A 17,850-nucleotide genomic window follows, 5' to 3' on the forward strand; every position below is an offset into this window, starting at 1 on the left:
TGTCCTAACATAAGATATATTTAAAGAAGTCTCAAAACTTGAAAAATTTATTGAATTAAAAATTGGGTTCCAGGACTACTTATATGCAGCATTAAGTTATTTTATTTCAGGTTTTTTAAAATAACCAAAAATTAATTTTGGTGGTGCTTTTGATGTTTTTTTCTGTTTTAATATTAGTTTTTTTATATTTATGTCATTTAAAACCATTCAGTGCTAATCTTTAATTGTTACACATTATTTTACAAAGAACTGTCCAGCATGTTTAGTCACTAGCCACACGTGGTCATTGAAGACTTGGAATTTGGGTAGTCTGAATTGACATGTGCTTGTTATAAAATATCAGACTGTGGAGAATTATTACCAAAAAAGGGACATTAAAAATCTTCAGTTTTTTTGCATATTGATCACATGTTGGAATGATAATATTTTGGATAAATATGGTTAAATAAAATATATCATCAAAAATTAATTTTCCTTGTTTCTTTTTTCTTTTTAAATGTGGCTACTCGAAAATTAAGTGTTATATTTGTAGCTCACATTTTATTTGTCTCGGGGTATGCTACCTTAACTAATAATTAGCTCGGCTGATTAGAGTGAGGAGTCAGTAAGCAAGTCAGGAGCTTTGTTCTCTTTGGCCATAGAAAGTGCCCCACACTCTAGCTTGCAACCTTGCCAATAGTGTTTACTTAAACTTTAGAGGAAGCTCTATTCATTTATTAGCTCTGTGACCTTTGGCACAAATAACTTGTCTGTGCTTCAGCTTCCTTATCTGTAAAATGGTGATGGTAATAATAGTACCTGTCTCATTTGATTTTTACGAAGATTAAATAAGATTACAAAAATCGTGCCCAGCATAGATTAATTACTTAATAATTGTTAGTCATGTTTAATATGGTTAGCATAGTGCCTGGCTCATAATGGATGCTTATTACATATTTGTTGATTGATTGATAGTGTAGTAGTTATTAAACCATGTGTATTCTTACATGCTTTATGTCATTTGATTTTTATGACATTCTTGAAGAAAGATGATATTCCTATTTTATAGATTGAGAAACTGAAACTAGGAGAAGTTTGATAACTTGCTTAAGTCACACAGTTAGAAAGTAGACCCAAGTGTAAAACTAGGTCTTTCTAATCTCAAATCCATATTTTTTGCACCTTAGCACACTTCCTTCTAAATGTGAGTTGTTTGTCATAAGGGGACTGATGGAGAGTTTGTTGATTGATTGAGTTTGTTCAGGAGTGGGCTTGGATCTGCACAAAGTCAACACTGGACTGATCAGATATTTGATGTCAAGCTCCAGCATTCTTGCTTCCATTTATTCATGATTATTCAACAGATATTTTTTCAGGACCTATTATGTGCCAAGCGGCTTTTTTGGTGCCAGGGACACAATAGTAAACAAATCAAAGACATTTTTTAATGGAGCTTATGTTTCTAGTATGGAAGACATCACATAAATAGATATATAAATACTGTGTAATATGTCAGGTAGTGATAATGCCGCTTGACCAATAAGGTAAGATTAAGAGAGAGAGAATGATTTAGGGATGGAGGACCTAGGGAAGGTCTCTCTGATTTTCTGATGAGGTGACATTTAGGCAGACAGTGAAGTAAGGGACCCAAGTTGTACAGAAATCTGGATGAAGAGCATTGCAGAGAAAACATCAGATTGAAAGGCCCAGATGTGGTAATATGTTTAGTGTTCAAGGAACTGCAAAGAAGCCCACATGGCAGAAATAGAATGAACAAGGTGGAAAGTAGTAGAAGATGAAGGTAGCTTGGAGCCAGATCATGTAAGACCTTAATGAGGATTAGCTTTAATTTTGAGTGACTTAGGGAGCCTTTGGAGGGCTTTGAGCAGATCTGGCTTACATTTTAAAAGGTTCATTATGGCAGCTGTGTGGAAAATACATTTAGAGGGTCAAAGGAAGGATATACTGGCAGCTTGGACCGGGGTGATTACAGATATATTTGGGTATAGTAAAGATACAGAAGAGCCACAGGTGACCTCAAGATTTTTGGCTAGAGCAACTGGAAGAATGAAGTTCCCTTTTACTGGGAAGAGTGGAGTAGGTGGGCGGGTGGTAAGGAGAGGGGTAGGATGGCAGTAGAAATAAAGAATTTGATTTTGACATGTTAGGCTTATGATGCTTGCTAGGTATTCAGTTGGAGATGTTGTGTAGGCAGATATATATGAATCTAATATTTGGGGAGAGATCTGGGCTGGAGATAAAACTTCGGGAGTGGTCATCATAGCAATTGTATTTTAAGCTGTCAAATGCTATTCGCAGATTGATATCTCATATTTGTATTCTAGCCAAGGAGCTTGATCTAATTTTTTTTCCTTTTTCAAATGTGTTGATGTAAACTGATTGAATTTTACCTTCTCATTCTTTTTTCAGTTAACAGAAGATGAAATAGCTACAATATTGCAATCAACACTTAAGGGACTAGAATACCTTCATTTTATGAGAAAAATACACCGAGATATCAAGGCAGGAAATATTTTGCTAAATACAGAAGGACATGCAAAACTTGCAGATTTTGGGGTAGCAGGTCAGCTTACAGTAAGTAAAAACATTATGTCTTTCAGTGAGCTTCCAGCCTTGTCCTGAGAAGGAATTCCTTTTATTTATTTTTAAAAAATAATACTTGATTTAACTGTTATTAGTAGAAAGATTACAGAAGTATCAACAGGTTACAAAAGAGCTAGTAAGGTATTTTAGATTCTTGCCTGGGGTACAGGTCCCATAGTTTGGCTTTGCTTAACTTTAATAAAAATCAAAACAAAAACAAGAAGTGATAGAGCAGAAGTTCAAATTCTACTGGGCTTCATATTTATAAAAGGAAAAATTTAATCCAAACTGCTTTCCTTGAATAAGACAAAATGTCGTCTCATTCAACCTCCAGGTAGGTGGCAGTTAGTCTATTGAAAACACTCTCTTCTTCTGGTTCCAGAATGCAGTCTCTTGATTCTCCTACCTCACTGGTGCATGGCAATGAAAAACCCATGTTTTTAAAACAAAGTCTGGAAGTACCTGATTTTGTAAAATGCATAAGTATATATATGTAGGAAAATGGAAATGGTTCTAGACAGGTATATTCTAAAATTTGCTACAGCATTATAGATCAAACAGTTTTCTTGGGTGGTAGAATAAAATATGTAGTTTAGAATTGGTAGTATGTACAGTTTGTATTTTAAATCTGCCTGGAACATGTTAAGGAGTATCATAGGTATTACAATAGTACAAAAATGGCCTTGATGTTAAAAAAAATCAAACTTATTCCATATTGTGATTTCTTTGGGCCCTTCAAAAGATTTTGTTGTTAACATATAAATAACCAAAATGTTATCTAAATTAAAATCTTTTTTTGTTGACATATAGTTGATATACAATATTATGTTGGTTTTAAATATACAACACAGTGGTTCAGCAGTTATCATAGTATTAAATCATCAGCTCCCCTAGTGGAATTACTATCTGTCAGCATAGGAAGATGTTACAGAATCATTGACTATATTCTCCATACTGTACTACCATGATAGACTTATATTATGATTGAGATTTTTGTGCTTCTTTATCCCCCTCACCAGTCACTTCTCAGTGTTAATGAGTCTACTGCTGTTTTGTTCGTTTGGTTTTGTTTTTAGATTACACCAATAAGTGAAGTCATATGGTATTTGTCTTTCTCCACCTGGCTTATTTTACTTAGCATAATACCCTCTATCCATCCATATTGTTGAAAAAGGCTGGATTTCTTTCTTTTTCAAGGCCAAGTAATATTCCATCATATATATGTACCACATCTTCTTTATCCATTCATCTATTGGTGGACACTTTGGTTGCTTCCGTATCTTGGCTATTGTAAATAATGCAGCAATATAAATTACAATCGGAAAACCAAATTGAAAAAAATTATTTTAGATCCTTGCCTGTGGTTGTATATGTAAGATATAATATTGCAGTTAAGAATATCAATTGCATTTAGTAAGAATTTTATTAATTAATGTTTCCCACAGAAAAAAAAAATCCTAAAATTTATATGGAACCACAAAGACCTTGAATAGCCAAAGCAATCCTGAGAAAGAATAAAGCTGGAGGCATAACACTTCCTAATTTCAAATTATATTACAAAGCTCTGAAGTAATCAAAACAGTGTGGTACTGGCATAAAAACAGACACATAGACCAATGAAACAGAAATGAGAGCCCAGAAATACACCCATGCTTATATGGTCAACTAATATTTGATGAGGGAGCCAAAAATACTCAGTAGGGAAAGGATGGTCTCTCCAATAAATGATCTTGGGAAAACTAGAAATTCCTATGGAAAAGAAATTGGACCCCTATTTATACCACTCACAAAGATTAACTCAAAGTGGATTGGACACCAGAATGTAAGACTTGAGACTGAAAAATTCCTAGGAGAAAGTAGGGATAAAGACATTGGTCTTTGGCAATGATTTTTTGGATAAGACACTAAAAGCACAAGCAACAAAAGCAAAAACAAACAAGTGGGACTGTGTTATGATTTTAGTTGGAATTATGGTGAATCATAAATCAGTTTGGAAAATATTGCCATCTGAATGATAGTAAGTATTCTAGTACATGAAAACATAATGTCTTAACATTGATTTAGACCTTCTTAATTTCTCAGCAATTGTTTATAATTTCTAGCTTACAAGTCTTGCACTTACTTGGTTAAATTTATTCCTAAATAGTTTATTCTTTTTGATGCTATTTTAAATGAAATGGCTTTCTGTATTTTCAGGTTGCTCATTGCTAGTATATAGGATTATACTTGATTTTTGTATATTGTATCCTGAAACTTTGCTGAACCAATTTGCTTATTAGTTCTTTTTTTTAAAACAATGAACATGTGTTGTTTTGCTAGAGAAAGAAATGAGGGTTTTTCTTCTTCACTAGAATAAAGTGAAACTATCATGTAAGATATCTGGCTGGTTTGTTCTTTGGGGAAAACCTCCAGTACTACTAGGTTTAGATTCCTTTGGTGCTTCTAAATTTGGATTTCCTCTCTGGTCTTTTGCCGAGAGGCTATAGTCCTTGTCAGCCTTAAGGGAAAAGGTGGTCATGGTGGGCATTGTTTTAGCATTTACCATATACACGCTCACTTCGTGGTCCTGATTCACAGTCCTACCACCCACTGCTGTCTAGAGATCATGGGTTTCATTTTTCAGAGAATATATCTTCATTCTAATATCAGGGCAGGGCAAGGGAAACCCAGAAGTTGCTTGAAGGGAGAGGTGGGTCTAAGCTTCTAAGTGTTTCTTAAAGGGCTTTCAACCAAATCTTGCATTTTTAGTTCCAGTTTCATCCCTCTTCTAGATAGCTGATGCCATCAGTTTCTGAGCCTTTTGGAGAGGTGTTAAAATCAGATCTTTTCTTGGCTTTCCCAGCCAGCTGACTCAGGATTCCATTTTGACGATCTGTTCAGTCAGTTACCACTAATCCATCTACTTTCTAGCTTACAAAAGTTTATGGCTGTGGGTTTTTTTCCCCTTTATTTTTTGTTCTTGTGGATTTATTCCTTAAAAAAAAAAATCCTTCTGCTGTCTTCTTAGCAGATTTTAGAAGGGAGCAAAGTAAAGTGTATTTGTTCAATCTGTCATCTTTACCCAGAAATCTACAATATTATTTCTGATTATTACATGGGTATTTCATTGAATGACTGTACCATGATTTATTCAATTCATCCCCTCCAGTTGGATGTTGGGGGCCCATGTAGGTTGCTTATAGTCTTCCCACCATCATAAACATACACTCTGTAATAAACATCCTTGCAGCTAACCTTTTCAGCATTTCCTTGAGTATATATATCCTTAGGATAGTTCCTTAACATTGGAATCTGGCTCAGAAAAATATGAAATTTTAAGCCTTTTGATGTATATTGTTGAAATGCTTTTAGAAGGAAATAATTTATGCTTCCAACTGCAGTTATAAATCTGTCCATTTTTCCTCATATTTGCCAGTACTGAATGGGCAATAAGTGTGTCTTACCATTTTCATGACAAATAAATTTTTACATTTCATTATTGGCCATTTTTAATTTTGTAATTTTGTAAATTAACTGCTCATCTTATTCGTTAGTTTTTCTAGTCATGTTGGACCTTTTAAAAAAATCTGCTTGTTAGAAAAGATAAACCAAAACTAAAAAAATAAGTTAAAATTATTGATCATTTGTTATATGTATGTTGAAGCATCTTTTCCTAATTTGCTAATTATTTTTTTTAATACAGAAGTTTCCAAATTTTACATAGGGAAATCCATCTACCTTTTTAATGTTATGGTCTCTGCCTTTGATCTCATGGCTTAAAAGTGCTTTTCTGCTACAGCATTGTGTAACTGTTCATCTATATGTTTTTTTAGTAATTTTTGAATTTTGTGTTTTTGTATCTTAATTTTCAACTTATTTGAACTTATTTTGGTGAAAATATAAGGTAGGAATTTAACTGTACAGTTTTACAAATGAACAGCTGATGCCCAGTGCTTTTTCTTTTCATATAATCTGTCCTTTTCTTGCTGATTTGAATGACATTTTAATCATATCTTCAAATTATGTGTGTGTGTGTGTGTGTGTGTGTGTGTGTGTGTGTGTGTGTGTATCATAATGTTTTTCTGGACTTAATATTTTCTATTGCTATGCTGCTGTGCTAATATAACTTAGTAATACAGATCTAGCTGGGTTAGTATACACTCATTATTCTTAATTTTCAAAAAATTTCTAGCTATTCAAACATCTATTTCTAATTGAAATAATCCTTGAAAACAACTCGGACACTACCATTTGAAAACACCCCAGCAAATTTAAAGTTTCAAAGCATAGGAAATGAGTAAGCAGTAAGTTAGTTCCTGTGTTAATTTTTTACATAGGTCTGACAAAGTAAGGTTGATTTAAAAATACTACCTGTCATTTGCTTCTGACTGGCAGAACCCACCTTAAGCCACAGGCATTTCAGAAGGAACATGGATTATGAGGGGAAGTCCTGTTGCATATTTAGTTCTGTTTAAAATCCTTATCTTCCTAAAATGCAGGAACTCTAGGAAGGTTCTCTTTCATTGGAGCCATGCCATTCTGAGGAAGTATACAAGTAGTTATTTGCCCATGTGTGCTATATATCCATATATTATTCTTTATAACCCAGACTAAAATATTGCTATTTTAGGATACCATGGCCAAGCGAAATACAGTGATAGGAACACCATTTTGGATGGCTCCAGAAGTGATTCAAGAAATTGGATACAACTGTGTGGCAGACATCTGGTCTCTGGGAATAACTGCCATAGAAATGGCTGAAGGAAAGCCGCCATATGCCGATATCCATCCAATGAGGGTAAGGAAGTGGACAAAAATTAGTTGGGTGTTTAGTTACTGGTCATCATTAATGAGTTTGTTAAATGACTTCCTTGGTTAGGTACCAAATAATAAATGAATTAATTGTATATAATTGGTAAGTGTCAGTTTAGACTCCAGATGATACACGTAATACTAATTAATTGAAGTGTGATCCACCCTCTCCATTCCAGAGGTTGTGTACTGACAGCCCTCTGGCAGGAATGGGCCATGGGTGTGGTTTGACTTGTGCAGTGTATGTTTTTTAATAGTTTAGATGCTCACATTTTAGCATAGCAGCATGAACTGGAACTGATTAGTAGTCCTGTCCGTTTACAGAGCCTGAGATTTCTACTTTATCAGTCTGCATGATTCCTTATTCACCAAGTAGCACTTACTGTAGTGTTTTCTCTAATGTTTTTCTTACAGTTTTTCTTATAGAGGAAAGCAAACAATTTTTTTGTACCCATGTCACTAACACCCTGCCTGATTCATTTGTTGTCTTTTTCTCTTGCCTGGGCCTTATAGGTATTTACATTTCTAAGTTTTAGTTTGTAGATGCCCAGCCTCTGTTCATCTGGAGGCTCTCTGTAGTCCCCAGTCTCCATCCACTTCTAGAGTATGAAGGGCCCACAGATTCGGTCTCCTTCAAGTGTGACATCCTAAAGGGTTTCAAGGCATTATGCACCCCTGAAGCCCCTCATCACATGTTAGAAGACCTCAACCCTGCCTTCCTCAGGAGCTCCGTGGCCCCCTCCAAACCTCCCAGCCTAGCCCTCCCTCTACTCTTATTAGTTATTCTATTAAACAACTTAACAGTTTTTAAAAAATACTCATGTGCCCAAAGATAAGCTCCTCTCTTTTTTGAGGGGCAGAAGTAGGGAAGGGTTGGAGGATTTACTGGTTATATTTTCAGATTTAAAGAATGTAATTTAATGTGTGATTGTAGAATTTTTTTTTTTAACACTGGTCTTTCATTGGGAACACAGTAAATAATATATATATTTTAAAGCAGTATAATTTAACTGCAGTGTAGTGAGCCAGTTTTTTCTCAAGTGTGTTGAATTGGCTTGGCTTGGAGATTAATGAACCCTTTGATTTTGGGGATTCCTGGGTTTATGATCTCCTTGTAGTCACTGCTTACATCTGGTGATGGTAGGAACTTTCAGGGAGGAGGGAAATTTGACAACTGTGTGATATCCTCAGAAAGTTGATGATCTTCGGTCTTGCCTTTTCACTTTGAAAGGCAATGTGCTGTAGTTGGCAAAATGCAAAAAGAGTTTGGTGGATATTGTGAGTTTTAGGAGACAAGAGTACACTTCAAGGAGGGAGAGGGAAAGAAAAGGGAGTGGAAAAGAGAGAGAGCTGTATCAGGTTCTTTACTTGGCATACTTCCTATTTGAGATTCTTGGTCAATGGATTTCTGTTGCAATTTAAATGGGCTTATTGGCAGATAAGGAAAAAAACATTTTATCAAATGTCAAATTTATTTCTAGTCATATTTTATTGGAGCATCACTTCTTTTTTTTAACTAGGCAATCTTCATGATTCCTACCAACCCTCCTCCTACATTCCGAAGGCCAGAACTGTGGTCAGATAACTTCATGGACTTTGTGAAGCAGTGTCTTATAAAGAGCCCTGAGCAGAGAGCCACAGCCACTCAACTCCTGCAGGTAGGAATCGCCCTGAGAGGCGGCCTGTCTCCATTTCATTCACATGCTGCCCAAAGGATGCAGTTAACCCACTTGGAAATGGTAAAGAAGCATAAGACATTCCTGGCCTCTAGGGAGGTTTGAGTCCAGTTGAGTAGAAAAGACATAGAAAAGAACATTACATCATTGAACGAGATGACAATGTAACAAAATACAGGGCTCTAAGAGAACGGGAATTGACATTAGTGAGCGCCTACTGTGTGCTGGGTGCTTTGCACGTGATGCCATCTCATCATTGCATAAGGCCTGTGCAAGATGAGTATTATTTTAGTTTTACAAATGAGAGGATAGAGGCTTAGGTGAGCTCATTTAGAGTCACTCAGCTGGTAAGCAGCAGAGCTGAGATTAGAACCTAGGTTTTTTTTTATTCCAAAGGAGCTGTACCATCGAGGCTACCCAGTTTTGACAAGGGACTGATGTTAGTGGTAGGCGGTGGTGTAGCTCATGATGGCAGAAGCCCCTTTGGACTGGATACAGGGAATGCTTTCCTGGAGGAGAAAACCTCTGTGCCTGGACCTTGAAGGATGGGTTGGTGGGGTTTGACAGGCAGTGCTTAGTGGTTAGGACTTAGATTCTGGAGTCAGACTGCCCAGGTTTGAATCCTGGCTCCCTGCTGCTCTGGCCTTGGCCAAATACCATAATGTCTCTGTTACTTTAGTTTTCTTATCTATGAAATGGAGAAAAGTACCTGCATATGTTGTGAAGAATAAGTGAAATAGTATGTATAACTTTGAATAATGTATTGCTTTTCTTTTTGTGAGGGCATCTCTCATATTTATTGATTAAATGGTTGTTAACAACAATAAAATTCTGATAGGGGAGTCAATGCTCAATGCACAATCATTAATCCACCCCAAGCCTAATTTTCGTCAGTCTCCAATCTTCTGAAGCATAACGAACAAGTTCTTACATGGAGAACAAATTCTTACATAGTGAATAAGTTACATAGTGAACAGTACAAGGGCAGTCATCACAGAAACTTTCGGTTTTGCTCATGCATTATGAACTATAAACAGTCAGTTCAAATATGAATACTCATTTGATTTTTATACTTGATTTATATGTGGATACCACATTTCTCTCTATATTATTATTATTTTTAATGCTGAAGTGGTAGGTAGATACAAGATAAAGGTAGAAAACGTAGTTTAGTGTTGTAAGAGAGCAAATGTAGATGATCAGGTGTGTGCCTGTAGACTATGTGTTAATCCAAGCTAGACCAGGGCAATAAAACATCCACGTATGCAGAAGATTTATCTCAGAACAGGGGAGGTGAGGTTCTAAGCCTCACCTCTGTTGATTCCCAATTTCTCACCTGATGGCCCCCCTGCAACTGTGCCTGTCTTAGGTTGTTCCTCCCTTGAGGAATCTTACCCGTCTCTGGCTAACCAGTCATCTTCCGGGGCCATACAGGGAAATGTAAAGTTGGTAAGTGAGAGAGAAGCCTTATTGTTTGGAAAGGTTAGCTTTTTACTTCTTTGCATATTTATGCCCTGTGGCTTCTATGCCCAGCATTTGTCTTGAGGTATCTTTACCACTTGGAAGAATTATGATACTCAGTAAATTTGATATGAGGCACAAATTCTATTTAAGGGTTGTAATTAGGAGGGAAGAAGAAAATCTATAGACGTAGCAGGCGGAAAACATGGGAAGATTGATTATTTTTTTGACCTATCTTCTTGTAGAGTAACTTCAGCATGTATAGGTTTTAAACTACTAATTAAATTGCGCACACACATTAACATAATAGGAGTATAGTTACATAACCAAAGCATACCTGTAATTACCAGCCATCTCTAGTGAAACCAAGAAAACCAGTTAGGCACCTTAGGCATTTGTGAAAACTTATCTATGATATGGTGGATATTGTCCAACTGAACTTGAACAGTCTGAGAGAAATCAGACAAATTAAAACAACCCATTCCTGGGGACTGTTCACATCCCATATGTTCTTTTAACAGTAAATAGTCTGTAGTTGTAAGATTTTGGAGCACTACAATTTGCACTTCTCCTAATTCTTGATTGAGTTCCAGCAGTATAGATCCAGTCAAATTTGTTGTTCTACTGTATGCACAGGCCAGCTTAGATATCTCCTTCTTCATTCCCATGGCAAGTCCAGGAACTGGTGGGATGAGTGCATCTACAGCTGTAGCAGTGCGTGGATCTTTGTTGGGGTTTTTTGATGATCATCTTCTGTCATGAGTCTTCCAGAGAGTGCTGATGTTGGAAGTTCTTTTTCATATCGTATCTTAGTTCACTTTCAGGGTAGCCAAATTAGGCTTTGATCCTCTGTATAAACACAAAGAGACCCTTTGCCTACACTTTTATATGCCCTTTATACCCTTGTGTAGAACTCACTGGAGGTCACCACACAGGAACTGCCTTTTTTTTTTTTTTTTTTTTTTGGTATCATTAATCTACACTTACATGACGAATATTATGTTTACTAGGCTCTCCCCTATACCAGGTCCCCCCTATAAACCCCTTTACAGTCACTGTCCATCAGCATAGCAAAATGTTGTAGAATCACTACTTGCCTTTTCTGTGTTGTACAGCCCTCCCTTTTCTCCTACCCCCCCATGCATGCTAATCTTAATATCTGCCTTCTTCTTCCCCCACCTTATCCCTCCCTACCCACCCATCCTCCCCAGTCCCTTTCCCTTTGGTACCTGTTAGTCCATTCTTGAGTTCTGTGATTCTGCTGCTGTTTTGTTCCTTCAGTTTTTCCTTTGTTCTTATATTCCACAGATGAGTGAAATCATTTGGTATTTCTCTTTCTCTGCTTGGCTTGTTTCACTGAGCATAATACCCTCCAGCTCCATCCATGTTGCTACAAATGGTAGGATTTGCCCTTTTCTTATGGCTGAGTAGTATTCCATTGTGTATATGTACCACATCTTCTTTATCCATTCATCTATCAATGGACATTTAGGTTGCTTCCAATTCTTGGCTATTGTAAATAGTGCTGCGAAAAACATAGGGGTGCATCGGTCTTTCTCAAACATGATTGCTGCATTCTTAGGGTAAATTCCTAGGAGTGCAATTCCTGGGTCAAATGGTAAGTCTGTTTTGAGCATTTTGATGTACCTCCATACTGCTTTCCACAATGGTTGAACTAATTTATATTCCCACCAGCAGTGTAGGAGGGTTCCCCTTTCTCCACAGCCTCACCAACATTTGTTGTTGTTTGTCTTTTGGATGGCAGCCATCCTTACTGGTGTGAGGTGATACCTCATTGTAGTTTTAATTTGCATTTCTCTGATAATTAGCGATGTGGAGCATCTTTTCATGTGTCTGTTGGCCATCTGTATTTCTTTTTTGGAGAACTGTCTGTTCAGTTCCTCTGCCCATTTTTTAATTGGGTTATTTGTTTTTTGTTTGTTGAGGCGTGTGAGCTCTTTATATATTCTGGACATCAAGCCTTTATCGGATGTGTCTTTTTCAAATATATTCTCCCATACTGTAGGGTTCCTTTTTGTTCTATTGATGGTGTCTTTTGCTGTACAGAAGCTTTTCAGCTTAATATAGTCCCACTTACTCATTTTTGCTGTTGTTTTCCTTGCCCGGGGAGATATGTTCAAGAAGAGGTCACTCATGTTTATGTCTAAGAGGTTTTTGCCTATGTTTTCTTCCAAGAGTTTAATGATTTCATGACTTACATTCAGGTCTTTGATCCATTTTGAGTTTACTTTTGTATATGGGGTTAGACAATGGTCCAGTTTCATTCTCCTACATGTAGCTGTCCAGTTTTGCCAGCACCATCTGTTGAAGAGACTGTCATTTCGCCATTGTATGTCCATGGCTCCTTTATCGTATATTAATTGACCATATTATGTCTGGGTTAATGTCTGGATTCTCTAGTCTGTTCCATTGGTCTGTGGCTCTGTTCTTGTGCCAGTACCAAATTGTCTTGATTACTATGGCTTTATAGTAGAGCTTGAAGTTGGGGAGTGAGATCCCCCCTACTTTATTCTTCTTTCTCAGGATTGCTTTGGCTATTCGGGGTCTTTGGAGTTTCCATATGAATTTTTGAATTATTTGTTCCAGTTCATTGAAGAATGTTTCTGGTAGTTTCATAGGGATTGCATCAAATCTGTATATTGCTTTGGGCAGGATGACCATTTTGACGATATTAATTCTTCCTAGCCACGAGCATGGGATGCGTTTCCATCTGTTAGTGTCCCCTTTAATTTCTATTAAGATTGACTTGTAGTTTTCAGAGTATAAATCTTTCACTTCTTTGGTTAGGTTTCTTCCTAGGTATTTTATTTTTTTTGATGCAATTGTGAATGGAGTTGTTTTCCTGATTTCTCTTTCTGTTGGTTCATTGTTAGTGTATAGGAAAGCCACAGATTTCTGTGTGTTGATTTTGTATCCTGCAACTTTGCTGTATTCCACTCAGTTCTAGTAGTTTTGGGGTGGAGTCTTTAGGGTTTTTTATGTACAGTATCATGTCATCTGCAAATAGTGACAGCTTAACTTCTTCTTTACCAATCTGGATTCCTTGTATTTTTTTGTTTTGTCTGATTGCCGTGGCTAGGACCTCCAGTACTATGTTAAATAACAGTGGGGAGAGTGGGCATCCCTGTCTAGTTCCCGATCTCAGAGGAAATGCTTTCAGCTTCTCGCTGTTCAATATAATGTTGGCTGTGGGTTTATCATAGATGGCCTTCATTATGTTGAGGTACTTGCCCTCTATTTCCATTTTGCTGAGAGTTTTTATCATGAATGGATGTTGAACTTTGTCAAATGCTTTTTCAGCATCTATGGAGATGATCATGTGGTTTTTGTCTTTCTTTTTGTTGATGTGGTGGATGATGTTGATGGACTTTTGAATGTTGTACCATCCTTGCATCCCTGGGATGAATCCCACTTGGTCATGGTGTATGATCCTTTTGATGTATTTTTGAATTCGGTTTGCTAATATTTTGTTGAGTATTTTTGCATCTACGTTCATCAGGGATATTGGTCTGTAGTTTTCTTTTTTGGTGGGGTCTTTGCCTGGTTTTGGTATTAGGGTGATGTTAGCTTCATAGAATGAGTTTGGGAGTATCCCCTCCTCCTCTATTTTTTGGAAAACTTTAAGGAGAATGGGTATTATGTCTTCCCTGTGTGTCTGATAAAATTCCGAGGTAAATCCATCTCGCCCGGGGGTTTTGTTCTTGGGTAGTTTTTTGATTACTGCTTCAATTTCGTTGCTGGTAATTGGTCTGTTTAGATTTTCTGTTTCTTTCTGGGTCAGTCTTGGAAGGTTGTATTTTTCTAGGAAGTTGTCCATTTCTCCTAGGTTTCCCAGCTTGTTAGCATATAGGTTTTCATAGTATTCTCTAATAATTCTTTGTATTTCTGTGGGGTCCGTCGTGGTGTTTCCTTTCTCGTTTCTGATACTGTTGATTTGTGTTGACTCTCTTTTCTTCTTAATAAGTCTGTCTAGAGGCTTATCTATTTTTATTTTCTTGAAGAACCAGCTCTTGGTTTCATTGACTTTTGCTAGTGTTTTATTCTTCTCAATTTTATTTATTTCTTCTCTGATCTTTATTATGTCTCTCCTTCTGCTGACCTTAGGCCTCATTTGTTCTTCTTTTTCCAATTTCGATAATTGTGACATTAGACCATTCATTTGGGATTGTTCTTCCTTTTTTAAATATGCTTGGATTGCTATGTAGTTTCCTCTTAAGACTGCTTTTGCTGTGTCCCACAGAAGTTGGGGCTTAGTGTTGTTGTTGTTTTTTGTTTCCATATATTGCTGGATCTCCATTTTGATTTGGTCATTGATCCATTGATAATTTAGGAGCGTGTTGTTAAGCCTCCATGTGTTTGTGAGCCTTTTTGCTTTCTTTGTACAGTTTATTTCTAGTTTTATGCCTTTGTGGTCTGAAAAGTTGGTTGGTAGGATTTCAATCTTTTGGAATTTTCTGAGGCTCTTTTTGTGGCCTAGTATGTGGTCTATTCTGGAGAATGTTCCATGTGCACTTGAGAAGAATGTGTATCCTGTTGCTTTTGGATGTAGAGTTCTGTAGATGTCTATTAGGTCCATCTGCTGTACTGTGTTGTTCAGTGCTTCCATGTCCTTACTTATTTTCTGCCTGGTGGATCTATCTTTTGGGGTGAGTGGTGTGTTGAAGTCTCCTAGAATGAATGCATTGCAGTCTATTTCCCCCTTTAGTTCTGTTAGTATTTGTTTCACATATGCTGGTCCTCCTGTGTTGAGTGCATATATATTTAGAATGGTTATATCCTCTTGTTGGACTGAGCCCTTTATCATTATGCAGTGTCCTTCTTTGTCTCTTGTTACTTTCTTTGTTTTGAAGTCTATTTTGTCTGATATTAGTACTGCAACCCCTGCTTTCTTCTCGCTGTTGTTTGCCTGAAATATGTTTTTCCATCCCTTTACTTTTAGTCTGTACATGTCTTTGGGTTTGAGGTGAGTTTCTTGTAAGCAGCATATAGATGGGTCTTGCTTTTTTATCCATTCTATTACTCTGTGTCTTTTGATTGGTGCATTCAGTCCATTAACATTTAGGGTGACTATTGAAAGATATGTACTGATTGCTGTTGCAGGCTTTAAATTCGTGGTTACCAAAGGTTCAAGGTTACCCTCTTTAGTATCTTACTGCCTAACTTAGCTCGCTTATTGAGCTGTTATATACACTGTCTGGAGATTCTTTTCTTCTCTCCCTTCTTATTCCTCCTCCTCCATTCTTCCTATGCTGGGTGTTTTGTTCTGTGCTCTTTTTAGGAGTGCTCCCATCTAGAGCAGTCCCTGTAAGATGTCCTGTAGAGGTGGTTTGTGGGAAGCAAATTCCCTCAGCTTTTGTTTGTCTGGGAATTGTTTAATCCCACCATCATATTTAAATGATAGTCATGCTGGATACAGTATCCTTGGTTCAAGGCCCTTCTGTTTCATTGCATTAAATATATCATGCCATTCTCTTCTGGCCTGTAGGGTTTCTGTTGAGAAGTCTGACATTAGTCTGATGGGTTTTCCTTTATAGGGGACCTTTTTCTCTCTAGCTGCCTTTAAAACTCTTTCCTTGTCCTTGATCTTTGCCATTTTAATTGTTATGTGTCTTGGTGTTGTCCTCCTTGGATCCTTTCTGTTGGGGGTTCTGTGTATTTCCGTGGTCTGTTCGATTATTTCCTCCCCCAGTTTGGGGAAGTTTTCAGCAATTATTTCTTCCAAGATACTTTCCATCTCTTTTCCTCTCCCTTCTTCTTCTGGTACCCCTATAATACGGATATTGTTCCTTTTGGATTGGTCACACAGTTCTCTTAATATTGTTTCATTCCTGTAGATCCTTTTATCTCTCTGTATGTCAGCTTCTATGCGTTCCTGTTCTCTGGTTTCAATTCCATCAATGGCCTCTTGCATCCTATCCATTCTGCTTATAAACCCTTCCAGAGTTTGTTTCATTTCTGTAATCTCCTTTCTGGCATCTGTGATCTCCCTCCGGACTTCATCCCATTTCTCTTGCGTATTTCTCTGCATCTCTGTCAGCATGTTTATGATTCTTATTTTGAATTCTTTTTCAGGAAGACTGGTTAGGTCTGTCTCCTTCTCTGGTGTTGTCTCTGTGATCTTTGTCTGCCTGTAGCTTTGCCTTTTCATGGTGATAGGAATAGTTTGTAGAGCTGGGACGAGTGACGGCTGGAAGGACTTCCTTTCTTGTTGGTTTGTGGCCCTCCTCTCCTGGGAGAACAGCGACCTCTAGTGGCTTGTGCTGGGCAGCTGCGGGCAGACAGGGCTTCTGCTTCCTGCCCGGCTGCTATGGAGCTTATCTCCGCTGTTGCTGTGGGCGTGGCCTGGCTCCGGCAGCTGCTCCAAAGTGCTGGAGTCGGGTTGGAGGGGGAGCTGCCAGGAGGCTATTTATCTCCGTAAGGGACCCCCGTGCTCCCTGCAGTCCAGGGGATTAGGGTGCCCAGAGATCCCCGGATTCCCTACCTCTGGATTAAGTGTCCCGCCCTGCCCCTTTAAGACTTCCAAAAAGCACCCGCCGAAACAAAGCAACAACCACCCACACACACACAAAAAAATTAAATAAATTAAATAAATAAAAAATGGCCGCTTGTTTTTCTTTATTCTCCAGCGCCAGCCTCAGGCATCTGCTCGCCGGTCTTGCTGCCCTGTTTCCCTCGTATTGGGTTCCCTGTCCCTTTAAGACTTCCAAAAAGCGCTCGCCAGAACAAAACAGCAAAAAAAAAAAAAAAAAAATGGCCACTCGCTTTTCTTATGTCCTCTGGCGCCAGGCCTCCGGTACCCTCTCACCGTTCTTTCTGCCCTGTTTCCCTAGTATCCAGGGCCCCCCCGTGCACGCACTGTGTCTGCGCTCTGGTCTGGATGGCTGGGCTGGGTGTTCAGCAGTCCTGGGCTCCGTCTCCCTCCCGCTCTGCCTATTCTTCTCCCGCCGGGAGCTGGGGGGAGGGGCGCTCGGGTCCCGCGGGGCAGGGGCTTGTATCTTACCCCCTTTACGAGGCACTGGGTTCTCGCAGGTGTGGATGTGGTCTGGATGTTGTCCTGTGTCCTCTGGTCTTTATTCTAGGAAAAGTTGTCTTTGTTATATTTTCATAGATATATGTAGTTTTGGGAGGAGATTTCCGCTGCTCTATTCACGCTGCCATCTTGGCTCCACTGAATAATGTATTGTTATATATTAAAGGTGGTATGAAATGGATTTGACAAATGTCTGCTGCTGTTGGGCTAGGCCAGTGGTTCTCAACCATGTCAGAGCCAATGCCCCCTTTTTATAACCAACATAAATATTTTTTATACTCTCATTAC

The 17,850-nt window shown here is 38.1% G+C and overlaps 1 protein-coding gene across 1 annotated transcript in view; it reads left to right on the top strand.

Moving 5' to 3' along the window:
- The window catches only part of STK4 (serine/threonine kinase 4), an 89,367-nt gene that overhangs the window by 15,139 nt on the left and 56,378 nt on the right, over nt 1-17,850 (top strand). The window contains exons 5-7 of the mRNA XM_036902179.2: nt 2,410-2,574; nt 7,193-7,360; nt 8,895-9,032. Of these exons, the coding sequence (XP_036758074.1) occupies nt 2,410-2,574; nt 7,193-7,360; nt 8,895-9,032 (471 nt within the window). The remainder of the gene's footprint in view (nt 1-2,409; nt 2,575-7,192; nt 7,361-8,894; nt 9,033-17,850) is intronic.

Source organism: Manis pentadactyla, chromosome 5, assembly GCF_030020395.1.
Source record: "Manis pentadactyla isolate mManPen7 chromosome 5, mManPen7.hap1, whole genome shotgun sequence".
NCBI classification, from domain to species: Eukaryota; Metazoa; Chordata; class Mammalia; order Pholidota; family Manidae; genus Manis; species Manis pentadactyla.